The sequence below is a fragment of the Ixodes scapularis genome, unplaced genomic scaffold, assembly GCF_016920785.2.
Source record: "Ixodes scapularis isolate PalLabHiFi unplaced genomic scaffold, ASM1692078v2 ptg001568l_1__unscaffolded, whole genome shotgun sequence".
Classification (NCBI taxonomy): domain Eukaryota; kingdom Metazoa; phylum Arthropoda; class Arachnida; order Ixodida; family Ixodidae; genus Ixodes; species Ixodes scapularis.
This window is the reverse complement of record NW_024610167.1, coordinates 3052783-3067842: the sequence shown is the minus strand read 5'-3', so window position 1 is coordinate 3067842 and position 15060 is coordinate 3052783. Positions and strand designations below refer to the sequence as shown.

The 15060-nt window shown below is 44.2% G+C and overlaps 1 protein-coding gene across 1 annotated transcript; it reads left to right on the top strand.

The window, feature by feature from the left end:
- The first annotated feature begins 2620 nt into the window (after window positions 1–2620).
- On the top strand, window positions 2621–13859 carry LOC120844780 (monocarboxylate transporter 2-like). The gene is made up of 4 exons (XM_040216731.1): window positions 2621–2861; window positions 3701–3844; window positions 9048–9893; window positions 13660–13859. Exons 1-4 carry the CDS (start codon window positions 2621–2623, stop codon window positions 13857–13859), a joined length of 1431 nt encoding a protein of 476 aa, XP_040072665.1.
- The last annotated feature ends 1201 nt before the right edge of the window (window positions 13860–15060 follow it).

The following is a 15060-nucleotide window of genomic DNA, read 5'->3' as shown; positions in this document are numbered from 1 at the left end:
GTATTCCCTCCGGCTCCTAAATCCCTGCCCCTTCTTAATCCCCAACTTCTCCCCTCCTCCTTCTCTCCTCCTGCAACCTCCTCCACTTCGCTATCTTAACACTGTTAAAAAAACAAACAAAAAAAAACGTTGTTTTGGTTTTAATTTTTAGCAGAGAAAGTTATGGCTGACTAAGCCCTATACAATTCGAACCGGTATTGGCACACCGTTAATAGTGAGTATCTTCAATGCGTTTATTTTTTTTTCTCGACAGTGGCAAAGCTAGGGATGACGCTGTGTTATTCAATTCGAGCAGGCATTCGCACACCTCTAGTGTTTTCTCTTCTGCCTCCTCCAGCCTTGCGCTGCAAAGTCCTTCTGCGTCTTCGCCAACATGCAAGCCGGCGCTCTGTGTCCACGCGTCCGTCTTGGTGCCTTCTAAACACCGTGACCCATGACAGGAGTTGTCGCAGGAAACTGGAACCCAACTCCCGGGGTCTGATTTTTCCCCAGCGCGCACAAACCAACGTACCTTTTCCGAAATTCGCACCGTCGCCTTTCCGCCATTGGTGAATCACGTACTCTAAGCATGTACAGAGTATCACAAAGAAAAAAGATGCCGGTCTTTTTTTACCGCAAAAATAAACTACGCATCTCCTAAGGCTCATTTTCCGCCTAAGGCAGCGCTAGAGGTCGCAGCCAAATGCAAAAGTTTCAGCCCCAACAGACACCTTATTCAAAAGTTACAAGTGGTTTTTTGAAAATTTCAATGGGAAAATGAAGCCCATTTCGGCCCGTTTTCGGTTTCTGGTGCCATAGAGCCCCATGCATTTGAAAACGCCGTCGTCCGCCATTTTCCAATTGAACTCTTAAAAAAAAATCAGTTATATCATTTGAATACGGTATCGAATCGGGCTGAAACTTTGGCATCTGGTTTTGATCTCTAACGCTACATTTGGGCGTAAAATGAGCGTTCGACTATGCCTAGTTTATTTTCGCAATTAAAAAAAAAAACATGTAGTCTCTTTTTTTTTTTATGTGACACACAGTATATACCTTCGCAAAAGTCGCCTTTTGCGCGCTGCCATCTTTGCCAGCTGGGCTGTGGAACGCCTCCTGAGCATGCGCTGTTCATCTCCCGTGCGGAATATCGGTCTCTGCGCATGCGTCCACAGCTCACTGCCTGAGCATGTTTCGCCAGGGTGATAAACGATAGAAAGGTCTATTGGACACGCGGGCTGCGTCAGTGTATTGTGTGGACTGGGCCCAGCGCGTTTGCGGAGAGCAAGTCGTCTGCTTTTTTGGAAGGGGCTCCGGTCACGTCAGAAGGACGCCGTGTTCCAATTGGCTTTAATTTTGGAAGATATATTCCTTGAGGCCAACCCGCCATTTGTTTCTAATCAGCCAAAAAGTGCTCGGCGTTCTGACATCTGCACAACACCCGAGAAAGAAGCAGACAAACTCGCGCTTCGCATAGGAAACGAGTGCTGCGTCAGTGTTCGCTGACGACTCGGATCCAATAAGGCGCCTGGTGCCCAAGGAATGGCGACTATCGACATTGTTCGATGAACTTTTGATAAGGGTCTATCGCGGGAGCGGCGGTGGTAGCATCCGGGGTCAGCCTACCCAACAGGAACGCGTCGGCGCGTCGCCTGGTTCGAAGTATTTAATGTCCACAATGATGCGACTTCTACCAAGACGCTCAAGGCTCCTAAGCACTTGCATAGAATTTTCGAGGGAATATTCTGAATGCTGAAAATTTGAATTACATAACATTTGTGATATACGCGCCCGATATGATTGGGCTCGACGGAACAGCCAAAATTATCCTTTCTCTTTAGTGATTAGACCTCGGGCAAATTTGAAGTGATCCTAGCGCCGTAATGCAGTACAAAGCATCATGGGCACCCCTTGGCCACAGTTTCGGTTTCGATTTGCCAACCTCACTTCTCGGCATTCCGCAATGAGCAAATGCAGTGATTGCATTTTCGTATATGTCACTTTCGCTATATTTTTGTACTGTAGATTTTGACTACAAATAAGAAAAAAATAATGCAGGGGAAGGTTCTTTGGGCTCCCGTCGTACCAGAGTACGCGGGAGTATAAACGCGACTACAAAGGCACATACAAGATGTATACTAGACTTGACATTCGGTGCTAGTTTCTCCACAATGAGGTTCTTATATTATACGTGAGCCGAGAGGATCATTCTGCACTCTGGAGTGGTAGCCCGGTCGCCATAAACGGATGGGACGCAGCATGCCATACTCCCAATCTCCGCTAAGTCTAGGCGGGTCTTTACGGCCGCTGGAGGTTCCTGTTTCAATGGACGCTCTTGAAAAGATAAATGAGTGTATTGCCAGTGAGCGGCGACTTCATTTTTATGCAGAGCTGAAATGTAATACTTCGTTAACGGGGCAATCGAAATAGAAGCCATTCCACTACTCTCAATGTCCAAGGAGCTCCGTAATGACGGACGCTCAGTTGTTTTACGCGAAGAGTTTTGAAAATATTCGATTCAACGCGACTTAATTCTGACAAATTAGAAGCTCTGAAACACGTGAACTTGTTTATTTTGCTTTGACGGATAATTATCTTTCGTATTTTCTCTCGTTTTATTGCTTTGTACGCAGGAATAATAATGTGCCCCGCAGCTCTGCCTACGAGTGCGCCAGGAAAAGCAGAGATCACAAAGAAAAACGAACCTGGAATCGATTCGTGCTGGCACATTGCCGCACTGGGATTCTTGGCGGCCTTTCTTGTCACGGTCACGATGTCCAACTCCACATTTTTCTATGTGGGTTTCATTGAAGAATTCGACGTCAACCGGGAAAGCGCTTCTTGGCCCAGAAGCGTCATCACCGTGCTCGCCCAGTTGTCCGGTACGTAGAAAGGAGACTCACACAGACCACTTATCTAGCTACTAAATACAAAATAATGATCCCGTAGCCAGCCGCACAGCTGCCAGCTACCATGCTATTTTAGAGCGCAGCTCTTAGGGGCCAGTTTCCAGCCTGAGCGGCGTCGGCGTAACCGGGGGGGGGGGGGTCACGTGACCCCCCCCCCGAGGTCACGTGACCTCCCCCCTAAGGTCACGTGACACCCCCCCCCCCCCGAGGTCACGTGACCCCCTCCGAGGTCACGTGGCACCCCCCCCCCCCCCGAGGTCACGTGACCCCCCCCCCCCCCCCCCCCCCGAGGTTCCGTGACCCCCCAGGTCACGTGACCCCCCCCTCCGCCCGAGGTCACGTGACCCCCCGGGGTCACGTGACTACCCGCAGGTGACTTGACCCCCCTCAGTACCCTTCCCTACTCCTCCTCAAGAGCTGCGCTCCAATTCGGCGTTACAGGGATTTGTAAACGGCTTCCATTTTTTTATTAAATATTTGCTCGCTGCGCAACTTCAAAGTTCAGAATGCATTTTATTATTTATCAGGTTTGATTTAAAATAATGTAACCCTATATTTCTTTATTAAAAACCTTATTATACACCGTAAACATTCAATATTTTTTTAAGAAAGTGCAGAAAAATTTAAAAATCTAGAACTACATATGATATTGGTTTAGGTTACATTTAGATAAGGCACGGGTTAATGTTATTTTTTTATGAACCAAAGCTTTAACGATTGCTTCATAAAATTGCCAATGTGTAGGTATTTTTAAAAATAACCTCACTGAACAAGAGTCCCTCAGTTGACCCCAAATTTGATATTTTCATTAGGTTTGGCTTTGGCAACTCTTCAGCGGCGATTATCCCTCTTCACGATATTTCTCCTCGGAGGTCTGTTGTCCTGGGCCGGAATCGTAGCATCCGCCTTTGTGCCGAACATGGCTTGGATGACAGTGACACTCGGAGGGATTCATGGTGATTATCCATTTTGAGTTCAGAAAACATGTTTCCTCCAATCTTGACTAGTTTAAATTGGCTCTAAAAACCAGAAATAGGAAACCCAATGAAAATAAATTTTGACTGTGCACAATGTCAGATGTCGTGAAGGGTCAACCGATGACACTTGAAATCATGACCTTAGAGGTAAGGGAGTTCATGATGTCATGTGACATCATGAGGTCACGGGACCGAGTTTTTTGACCTCACGCGACGTGGTGGTGTAACCTGACATCAGGCTGTCAATTAACGTTATGACATCATGTGACATCTCGATGTCGCTGATATTGTTACGTTCAAAGGGCACGTCATGAATCCCAATTTACCGTCACGTTATCATACGACAAAGCTCTATGACATCGCGTGATATCCTTATGTCACACTTTCACGTGACTTGTCGGTGTCGCATGTCAACACCACGTCACTTGGCGCAGTGCCGTCATAGAACTCGATTATGAAGCATCATGACGTAACATTACTTCACGTGGCCCCTTCGCATACAACTTGACATCACAGACCTCTTCGTGTTCTACTTCAAATCAAAGTGGCCTATTCTGAGATACCAACATATATTGAGTAATGCAACAACTGCACGGCATAGTGGTCGGAGACAGAAGTAGTACACAAAGAGGTGAAAGCTGTCAAACGAGTTGTAAGTGAAGCAATTAGAAATAAATCTGTAGGCGACTGTATAAACCAGGCATCCATGTACCTTTCTAACAGAACCATGATGTTCCTGTACTGGTAATTAGTTTGGTTCTTGATTGTTTGTATATGCTTTTTTTTTTATTTCGTAAATGTTATATACTGCAGCGGTGCTCGAATTTGTTTTTTGGGAGGTTTCTTATCGGGTCAGTCAGCATGGGCAGGAAGGCCATTTGGGGCTGCGTTGCAGGTTCTCACTAGTGTGTGCTCTCTTTGAAAATAGAGTGGCCCTGCAAAGTTCATGGCCTTTCATAAGAGCGTACATTCATGGTTGGGAAATTCGTAAAAACTATAAGAAATTAATTGGAATATTTTGTGTTTCTGTTTTTTGACGTCGCCTGACTGACCTTCCCTGCCGCTTCTTCTTTGGGATATTTGACGTTATGTTTCACACCAGTCTCAAGTGTTTAAAAACAATGATAAACTTAAACCAGCTCGCCTGGACCCTCACTGTGTTTTCCAATATTCTGGCTTATCGACTGATACAATCTCGTTTAACAACTATACTTTTATCGAATATGTTGATCAATGAAACTGCCTAACCAGGGATACGGTAAATAGGCGAAATGTGTGCGGTCTGATTGATAGGATATTTCATACATAACAGCACTTCTATATTCACGGTTTTCGCAATGTGTTTAAGCCTCACGGTTGGCAGCACTAAAAACAAAAAAAAGCCCATTTTTATTTTGACATCATGTGACCGCACGCTGTCGCGTGACGTCACGCACAGAAATAGCGTGAACCTAGCTCACTTTACGCGTGTTCTGAGGACCCCAGGTTTTGTAGAATGATCAAGTTAGGGTATTTCATAACTCCATTCTCCAACAAATTGAAATCTCTAAAAAAACATTCATTACCAACTCACCGAAAGTAGAGCGTAAGTAATGTTCACCTTTTAACGACAAAAACAAAAGCAAAATAAAAATAACACCAATAATAATAATAATAATGATAATAATTCATAATTCATAATTTATTTGTGATGGAGGAGCATGTCCACAAAACAACGCAGGTTCGTCAAAGCCTTCATGGGCTTGTGTGACTAAACCGAGGTTGCAAAGATATCAAAATAATTATCACAAAAGAAGAAAGAAAAAGGAAAACATAAAAAAATGTGAACTTAATCAGAGTTCCAGTTGAAGTTCCAGTTCCAGTTGTTCCAGTTCCAGTTGAATAGTTCCAGTTGTTCCAGTTGTTGTATAGTTCCAGTTGTATAGTTCCAGTTGAAGCTTAGTTAATTAATTAATTAATAATTAATAATAGTTTTTATCAAACAAGTATTCGTTACGAGTACTTTTATATCGATGGACACTTATTCTATTCAACATTCAAATATATATCTTAATTCTATGACTTGATAACATCAGTAAGCTGAGAGTATCAAGTATTTAGGTATAGTCATACACACACCATCGCCCGATATTAGTATAGTAACTGATTCATACACATTTTTATGTTCTTTATTTTTGAATTGCGACTCATCAATTTATGTCAAATCGATTAACACAACACTTGCCAAACATGAGGCGAGAATGTATCAATCTACAAAATAAGCGACTAATACACACTGGGTTCAAACTTGAATTACTGGGTCGCAAGGCGAATCGTGCCCACCAATCTTGCAGTTGAAGCAACGCTATAAAAAAAAGGGTATTAAAGTGTAATTACTATCTAAAAAAATACCTAGCTGACAAACTACAAGCAAACGTAACCTAAGAAGCCAAGAACGTAGTCATTTAAAATCGTCCCCCATCTTTTACATTTTGACGACGCTTTAGTTTTATCAGGATTGTTCAAAAAATAATTTGACGAACACCATTCACGCACGCGTGACACGTCGTCTTGCCAAAGTGCACAGTCAGCGAGTTACCGGACTTTGAAAGAAAGCTTCAAATCATCAGGAAATATTAACGGTTGAGAAAGATTAGCGCACAACACAATACCATTAAAAATAGATGCAGCAATATTAATCACAACTTACACCCCTGCGGCTGTCCAGAAAAGGAACATAAGCATCATACAACACTATTCATAATTCGCGAACTGCTTTTACGTTTGGTAAGATAAGACTGAAACGAGCTGGTGTGTGCAGGAGAAACTCGCCTTACACGGAGCTTACTTTTTAACCACTCGTGGTTAACTGCGTCAAAGGTGAAATAAACAGACCAAATTTCATTGTACCCAAAATACCATTCACCACTCAATTATTTGCATGAAATGAAATGTTTCACAAATATTGCTGCAATTCTTGATGCAAAAACTCACTGAAGCACCTGCGAACCATGGACGACGCATCCACGTCTTGGAGTCGTGGCGATCTCGCTCGCCGAAGGGCTGTTGCTACCATCATTTGTAATGACCGAGTCCCGCTGCAGCGACAAACAGAAGCCACCTACACCAGCAAGCACCGAGCACGTGCAGCATGAACGTCAGTGTACGTTTGGCAACAAGACATGATATTGAGCAGGCGGTGCCGTCTGTTTCTCTACATGTGGACCGAATTGTAACGGAAGTAGTCTTGGCCACGAAATGTTCCCTCAGTCTCTCGGACAATGGGGCGATCCATTTCCTATGTTCTTTTTTACTAAGTTTTCAACCCTTACCACACTCTCGAGGAGTTTTCATTATGATTAAAAAGCTAAATTAACGGGCGCCGACATGTAAATGTTGGACAAACAACGGCGTTGAATGGCATTTACGTGGCAACGCAGTTGCCACGTAAATGCCAAAAAACGTCCCTTCACTATCTCGGCCAATAATAGGATGCTTTTCCTGTGAACTTCTATTTCTACTAAATTTTCCAAACTTTGCCGCAAGATGTATCACGTGGTTTTCATCCGCATCAGTAAACTCACTTGATGAAGTCCGTTATGTGAATATGAATCAAGCAACCGCGTTGCCTTGGGGTGGCCGAGGCGAAGCGGTTGTATTAATCATATTTAAATGGTGGCATCCACCGAATGCTCGTCGAATAGGCGAGATTTGGAGTTGCTATGCCGGTTCGCTCTTCTAGAGCGAATCGTCATAGCCCGTTCATGGAAAGCGAGCATACCAGGCGCCGTAGGCACGACAGTTGACAATGGCACGAGGTTTTAAAATGTGTAGAAGTCATCCTTAATGAAGGCGTTTGTCTCACCCTGTCATAAAGAAAACGCGCGTGCTCATAAAAACTCATTTTCGGTTTGAAGACCGTATCCAGAGCTACCCGCGACAGCCGGTAGACGAGGCCGACCGCAGTCATGGAGCAGACGTACACACGCAATTTCGAATGGAATAAAGTTTCCAGCATCGCTCAGCACGGTGACGCCGGGTTCTGGGGTAATTAAGCGTCCTTCTTTGTGACTCTTGCATTTCCTCGGTGCTCGTAGAGTGAGCGAAGTGATTTCAAGCGTGGCAAGTTTACATTTGCGTGCATTCTGCATGTGCATGAGGGTTGACGGTGTCGGTTGGTTGTCTGTCATTCTAGTGAAAATAAGGCACTACGAGCCACAGCAAAAAAGGCTCAAGTTATGATGATGTTTTTGATAGGTTGTTCTGTCATCCCAATCACCAGCGTTTATTTACTCTTACGAAAACAAGTGTGAACGCTTGTGCACTTGGAAGTGATGGTACCCAAAACACTATCAAAATCAAATTACGTATTAGAAAGTTTTTTCTTTAGTATAGGTGATTTCTCGTCGTATGGGAGGTATACCAAACACGTAGTTTACCTGGGCTCTGTTTCACTTTAAGCGAAAGCGAGGCCGGAGCTAGAAGAGCGAGGATGGGGTTCTGAACTGTGCTTTCATTTCACGAGCTTACGTGCTTGGCATGGACGCTTAAAGCAAGGAGCTGTCTTGCAGCTTCTGCCAAGCTTGCGCTTAAAGCGAAACAGAGTACAGACAAGAGCATGTTCGGTGACGCTAAAGGTAATGTAGGATTGCCCAAAACTTTAGTTTTTCTCACCCATACCAGCTCATCGTTGTATGTTTTCATAGATAGGAGCAGGTTATTTAAAAAAAAACACAACGACGTTTCGGGCAAGCATTTATTGAAATAGAGTATGCACCCGAATTTTCATCTATAATGCCAAATTTGTTATATAAAAATCGAAGAATAATTGTGCACCTAAGTTGTTGTTGGCGAGATATAGCTAACGAGCCAAATTTTCCACGAGTATAGGAGCTCGCGCAATTAAGGACTTGTAAACGTTATGCACTTGCACCAGTTTTTCTCGCAGCCTGTGCTGTTATGAGCTTGAGTAGAAGACGACGATGACGAGATAGAATAAAAAGATGGCGTTGAGATAGGAGACTACCGGGAGTGCTCTGTTTCATTAACGACCGCCAACACACAGCCCTCTTCATATCAATTGGTATTAAACTAGTGCCTGAAAACGCATTTAGCACAACAACAAATAAACATTCAGTGTCAGACTATGTTGTGAACCTGTACCATTTTCCACCATTTTAAGTTTTTTTTGTGTGTGTTTTAGGTCTCGGAATTGGGGTTACCACGATGACGTTGAGCATCCTCCTGGCGATGTATTTTGACAAGTACAGAGGCCTGGCATCGGGGCTCAAGTATGCCGGATATTCATGTGGTGGACTGGTTTTTCCTAAGTTTCTCGCTTACTTAACTCAAGAATACGGTTTCCGTGGAATGCTTCTCATCTACGGAGGCCTTACGATGCACGTCTCGGCAATCGGTCTGTTTGTCAAGGAGCCACCCTGGATGAGCTTGAAGACAAGCGAAGAACGCACACAAAATACAAATCAGGAACATTCAGTCCAAGCAAAGGATATATTGGTTAATGTAAAACCACTCGATAAATCTTCAACGACCCTTGCTACAAATCAAACCAGGGATCTTTCTTCTACAATGAAGGCATTTCTTAATCCCATGGCTTACATTGTTCTTGCTGTGACAGTGGTGGCGGACTTCACGGGGTCTGCATATATTTCCACTCTCGCTGACTATGTGGCAGATAAAGGCTTCTCTATTGAGGACGCAGAGTCGTTGGTCATCTACGGGTCTTTTAGTGAGCTCATCGGGCGGCTATTTCCACCCCTTATAGCGGACCGAGGGTGCGTTCGACGGTCTACCCTGACAATGGCAAGCTTTTTGCTATGGGGATGTTCAATGATGTTGATGCCGCATGCAAAAATTCACCTACACGTCATTATTGTGGTCTTGTGCGCATACCTTCCTTTCGGATGCCTCCAATCTATGAAGAGCGTCCTCATGGCAGACTACATCGGTGTCCAGTGGATATCGACATGCTTCGGGTTGTCAGGATTGATCTCGGTGCCTCTGAGTTTCGGCAGTCCGTCGATAATAGGTAAGTAGATCTAGACTGTGTTTTAATTAGGGCCAAAGCCGGACGTGTCTTGATACAAAGGTTTATGCTTTGTTTCCTTCTTTTCGAAATTGCGAACAAATAAATGGTATGATTTTTATAATCTATCCATTGGCGTATACCACTGCAGTTAATTTCAAACAAGGGTTGCATTTTTCTGCACATGGGTCCCTAAGATACAGTTAATGCTCTATACTTTGTTGGCTTGAATGATAGTCGATTGAAGCATACACAAGAGAGAGTTTTAGACTACGAAGTCCAAACGCCTCCAATAAAAACAGCGCAAAAAGGCAAGTATTTTTCAAAGAAACTGGACTGAACAAGCTTGGGGATTCTCTGCTCGGGGATCCCGATGTTTTGGGATCACCGAGCAGCCTGGGATGCCTCATCGAGTAAGCGTTGAAGGTCTTTGCATGCTCTTTGCGATACCCTAAGCTGCTCGAGGGACCCAAAGATCTGTAGCCTCCTAATGTGAATATCTCTTATTAATCTAGTTTAATATTGTTTGGCAGTCATTTTGTTTGCATAATTTTGGATTCGTTGAAATGCACCCTGTTGTAACACTGACTGTGCGTATTACATCTATATTTTCTATATGCGATCCTTTATTTAATAGTTGGTGGCAGCAGAAAAAACTAGGGGTCACTTCCATAGATATTTGTTCAGCTTTCCGACCCTTCATCTTTCGCTTGGTCCCTTTCGAAGGAACGTTTGTATAAGTGGCGACGCCAAAACCAACGCATTTGCCGCTTTGCGACTTACTCTGGTGAATGGACGAACTTCAGTGCTAATTTGCCGCTTGGGGCAGGTCTACGATCCACTAGCGATTAATTAATATAAAAGCCTTGTCGTCTAGGTGGTGTATAGTGATATTAAAAAAAAGAAGTGAAGAAAATCTTTGTTGATTTATGACGCTTCCTTCTGACGGCTTATGGATAACATTGAAAACCGTAAAAATGTTAGCTATCTGCATAAACAATCACGTCAAGCACGAAAACGCACTCTGCCACAGTGAAGGTCAGTGGACCTTGATGCAACATACACAAGAGCGATTACACTCTTAAAATTTTAAATCGGATCGTACCAGAGCTAACAACCTAATGCCACGGTCAAGCTGGTAATACATCTCATAAAACGTTCTACAGGCAATGTCTCGTCGTGTTTCTTCCTTTCGTAACAGTCCTCTTTCATTCTTGATAATCAAACACTTATCAGACATATTCCAATTATAGATATGTATGAAGCAAACAAACTGTTTGTTTCATACATGTGTGATTGCGACTTCAAGGTGTTACAGCCACACGCCTATACACACCAGTGTTGCGGAGTTGCCACTCCGGAGTTGGAATGATTCCGGAATCATTCCGAATTTTCGCGACCCTGGAATGGAATGGGAATGAAATGGCGGAAGCGTTGAGGGGAATGGAATGGGAATGGAATTAGATGCCTTTTGCCCGGAATGAAATGGGAATGAAATGTGCCCGGTTCTTCTGTTTGTCTTTTTTTTTACGGTCAGCGAATTTGAGCCAGTCAGCGGGCCAGTTACTCAAAAATAAAATGAGCCGGCGGGAAAAAGCTAACCCGAGTGGAGCTCTAACATACTTATCCGCAAAAAAAATGCAATACGAAAAAGAAGTGTCAAAGCAAAGTGCAAGGGAGGTGGGAGGGGGGGGGGGGGTGGCGGTGGCGCCTTCCGCGCAGGCGACGGGCTTTACTGGCGTTACACGAGAGCGCAAGAAACAAGAAACCAAGCAAAAGAAACGAAGGCATGGAGAATACACGCGCGCACAGACAGAGATCTGAGAGCGGGGGACGACTCATAACTCGCAGAGCTCTGATAACTCGTTGACTCGTGCGCCGCCGAAAAATGATCAGTTATCGTGTTCGTACAGTTCGAGGAGCGTTGTTTAGCAGGCGGCTAAACCTTCTGCCTTCCACGTTCATTCGCGCGCACTCCTTTGAAGTGCGAACTCTGGGTTTGCTTCAGCAATAAAACAAAGCAAGATTCACTTCTTTCTTCTCCTCTTGCTTTTTGCTCGGACACTGGTTTTATTATTAATTTTTACGTGCAAGTCCGCCTTTTACTTGGCCTTAGCTCCGATGCTTGTTTTCTGTGTTATGTGTTTTACATTCAAGTTGGTTTGGGTTACAGGCAAGCTAGCGGATTCCCGCTCATTTCCTTCCACTTTATAACTCTGCCTACTTTGTTTCACCTTGTGATGGACCGCTGCGGACGCTACGTATCACCCCCGGCAGTCCAGCACCGTGAGGGGGACGACACGCACGGCGCGTTGCTGCGCCCCCGGGTCACGCGACACTCGGAAGGCACGGGATTTGTTTCGATGGCACTCGTGCTGTCTGTGGCGGTCCATTGTAAGGTGAAGCAGACTGCCGTCACCGCTCTTGTCAAGTGACCAAACTGACTAGATCTGCAGAAAGACTGTTTCATGACGGTGTCTTGTGCTGCGCCGTAGATGTTGCACTTTGTAAAAGGATGTGTTCCTGCCACTGTGCATGGAGTCGCTTCCGGCCGTATTGCTGTGCAGGTATTTGAAGAATACTGTACTTAATATAGCTTATTTCTGCGCCACGCACGAACTGGATATTTTTATGGTCTTATCAAACAAACACCCTGGCCGCGTATGTCCTAGAAGACAAATGCAAAAAAAAAGTTGCAAAAAAAATAGTGGATATACGTTTTTATGTTTGTTGCGAGCCACGTCGTCGAAAGACCGATCTTTTAAGCGAGCTTCGACATATCAAGGGGCTTTCTCGATGTTTGCAGTACAATGTAAACAAACAATTCGTGCCACCAGCGCTCCGCTTAGTAAAATCAGTTTTTTTTAGGCATTTTGTATTTTGTTACAATTGTCTATGGGTTTGATAATGTCAGCTTTATGGTGCTTATGCCTGCAACACAATGTAGCTGTCGAGAGCCAATTTTTACGTTTAGGAACTAGAGGAATGGAATGGAACGATCAGCCATTCCAGGAGTGGGAATGGGCCCAGTGTCTCCATTCCTAGGAGTTGAAAGCAATTGCATTATCGCAAACTCTAATTCCCGAGAATGGAATTGGAATGGAATGGGGGTGCCCATTCCGCAACACTGATACACACTAAAAACAAGGTGCTGATGACCTTAGCGGAATTCTTGGAATATTGTTGTAAGCATAGGGAGTACAAAAACATACTTCTCACACTAAATACAGATGTAATGAATCATTACTGGCATTTAACTAACGACCCATTTTATTTCTGCGCGGCCTTATCTACTCGACAATTTATAGACTCTTATTCGGACGTAAATATCCCCGCGTTTACAAAAGTTACACGTTTGTTGTTTATTTTTTTCGTCAAGATTGTATCCAGAGCATATTATACCTAAGTTTAAAACAAAATCTTTATGTAAAACTTATTGACTCATGCAGTAATTATAACATTTTCGAAAAAACAACCTCTTTAAAGCAGCTGTCACTACAGAAAAGATAAGTAAAAAATTAAGGTTGTTCTCAATGCACTGCACCATACTTTTCCACATGTGCTCACAACCGTCAAAATGAACAATTTGCCTCGCAGTACCACCCTAGTTTCTGATCAAAAAGAATATAATACTCAAATTAAAGACGATGAAAATGTGTTTAGCAATAAAAATGTCTCAAAAAGCCCCACATAAACCCTTAATGGTCTCAAATTTATTTAGGCGGAGCACGCGAATGTTTTTCACATGTTGATTTCGCCTCTTTTGCAGGGTTCTTTCGAGACACCCAAGGAAGTTACGACGGCCTGTTCAGACTTCTCGGAGGACTTCATCTGCTTGTCTCTGTCCTTTTCCTCGGTGTCGTCTGTGTTGAAAGAAGGTTCATGACTGTCTGGAAGCCAAACGGGAATACACAGAAAAAAAAGGCTCGGGATTCCAAAACCCCAAATACAGATCTCACGCGAAAATAGTCGAATGTTGGGAACATTGTGCTATTTTGTAAGGTATTTACGCTTTGTCATTTAACGAAAATACAAAGATATTGGCACATATCAGGCAACCGACGCAGTCGTCTCGGTGGCGCCGAAGAGGAAGCACCCGCATAGATATCCCCTGCTGGTGGTTTTGAACCCTAGCCGAAGTGCTCGCAAGCTGACTGAAGATATTTACAAAGAAGGCATCGTGTAACCGAGATGAGTTGTAGATACAATAAATTATATGTGTTCCACATTCACCGTCACTCCATCGCTGGGACCTGCCAGATATCCCTTGATTGTTTGACAAGTTAAACCCCCAAAATGCAACGCGACCTACCGCTCAATATATACTATATATTTGGGTGTTTTTATTTTTACTTTCGCATGCAAGCGTAATATAATCAATAAAAGGTATTGCAAATCGTATCCAACAAACTGTGATACATATAGCAACACTGCCCTTATCAGTTCGGAAATAGTGATCTTTGTGTTTTAATACGAGCGACTAGGTAAGACAGGACGGGAAAACCAACCGCTCCATCTCGTGCTCCGTTCGTATTCCCTCTTCTTCGTCCTCGTCCACTTGCAACCAGGATCCGCTTGCAGACACAACACAATCCCCCCTCGAATCAGAGTTCAACAGGGGGAGAACCTGTCTGGAGGTTTCTTATTCCTCGTGTACTTTCGTGGAGCTGGAAGCGGCAGCTGTGTATCTGCTCCAGCTTCTGGATTTGCCTAGTCCACTTGTACTTCGTGTCTTGCTGGAATGCGTGTTCGAGGCAACCTCAACGAATTCCAGCATCCTCCTCCTGACGTGACAAAGGTGCTTGGCCACACCGCTTCGGTCGGTGTGTAGGGATCTTTACCCGTGAATAATCTCCTACTTCCGCTGTAAATGGTTTGGCTCTCCGCCTATCATCTGTTTATTGCTTGCTGTGCTTCTGGTAATCAGCAATGCGTTGGCGGAGTTGCTGCATCTCGATGTGAACGGGCTTGTCAAAACTTGGGAAGCCCACGATGTCCATACGGGTCCGCATTTTACGTCCGTGTATGAGCTCAGCGGGGGAGGGCTTCGTCGCTGCATGTGGTGTGCTTCGGTAGACACCCAGAAACTCCTCAAGGCCTGCACGAACGTTGCCTTGTTCCTGCCGGATAGTTTGGACGTACTGCTTAAGCACTCGGTTGAAGCGCTCAA

Bases quoted from the DNA above. Each gene is read 5' to 3' on its own strand.
- LOC120844780 (XM_040216731.1), top strand. From the start codon at position 2,621: ATGTGCCCCGCAGCTCTGCCTACGAGTGCGCCAGGAAAAGCAGAGATC. The intron at 2,862-3,700 runs GTACGTAGAAAG...TATTTTCATTAG, and splicing joins CGTGCTCGCCCAGTTGTCCG to GTTTGGCTTTGGCAACTCTT. The intron at 9,894-13,659 runs GTAAGTAGATCT...CCTCTTTTGCAG, and splicing joins CGGCAGTCCGTCGATAATAG to GGTTCTTTCGAGACACCCAA.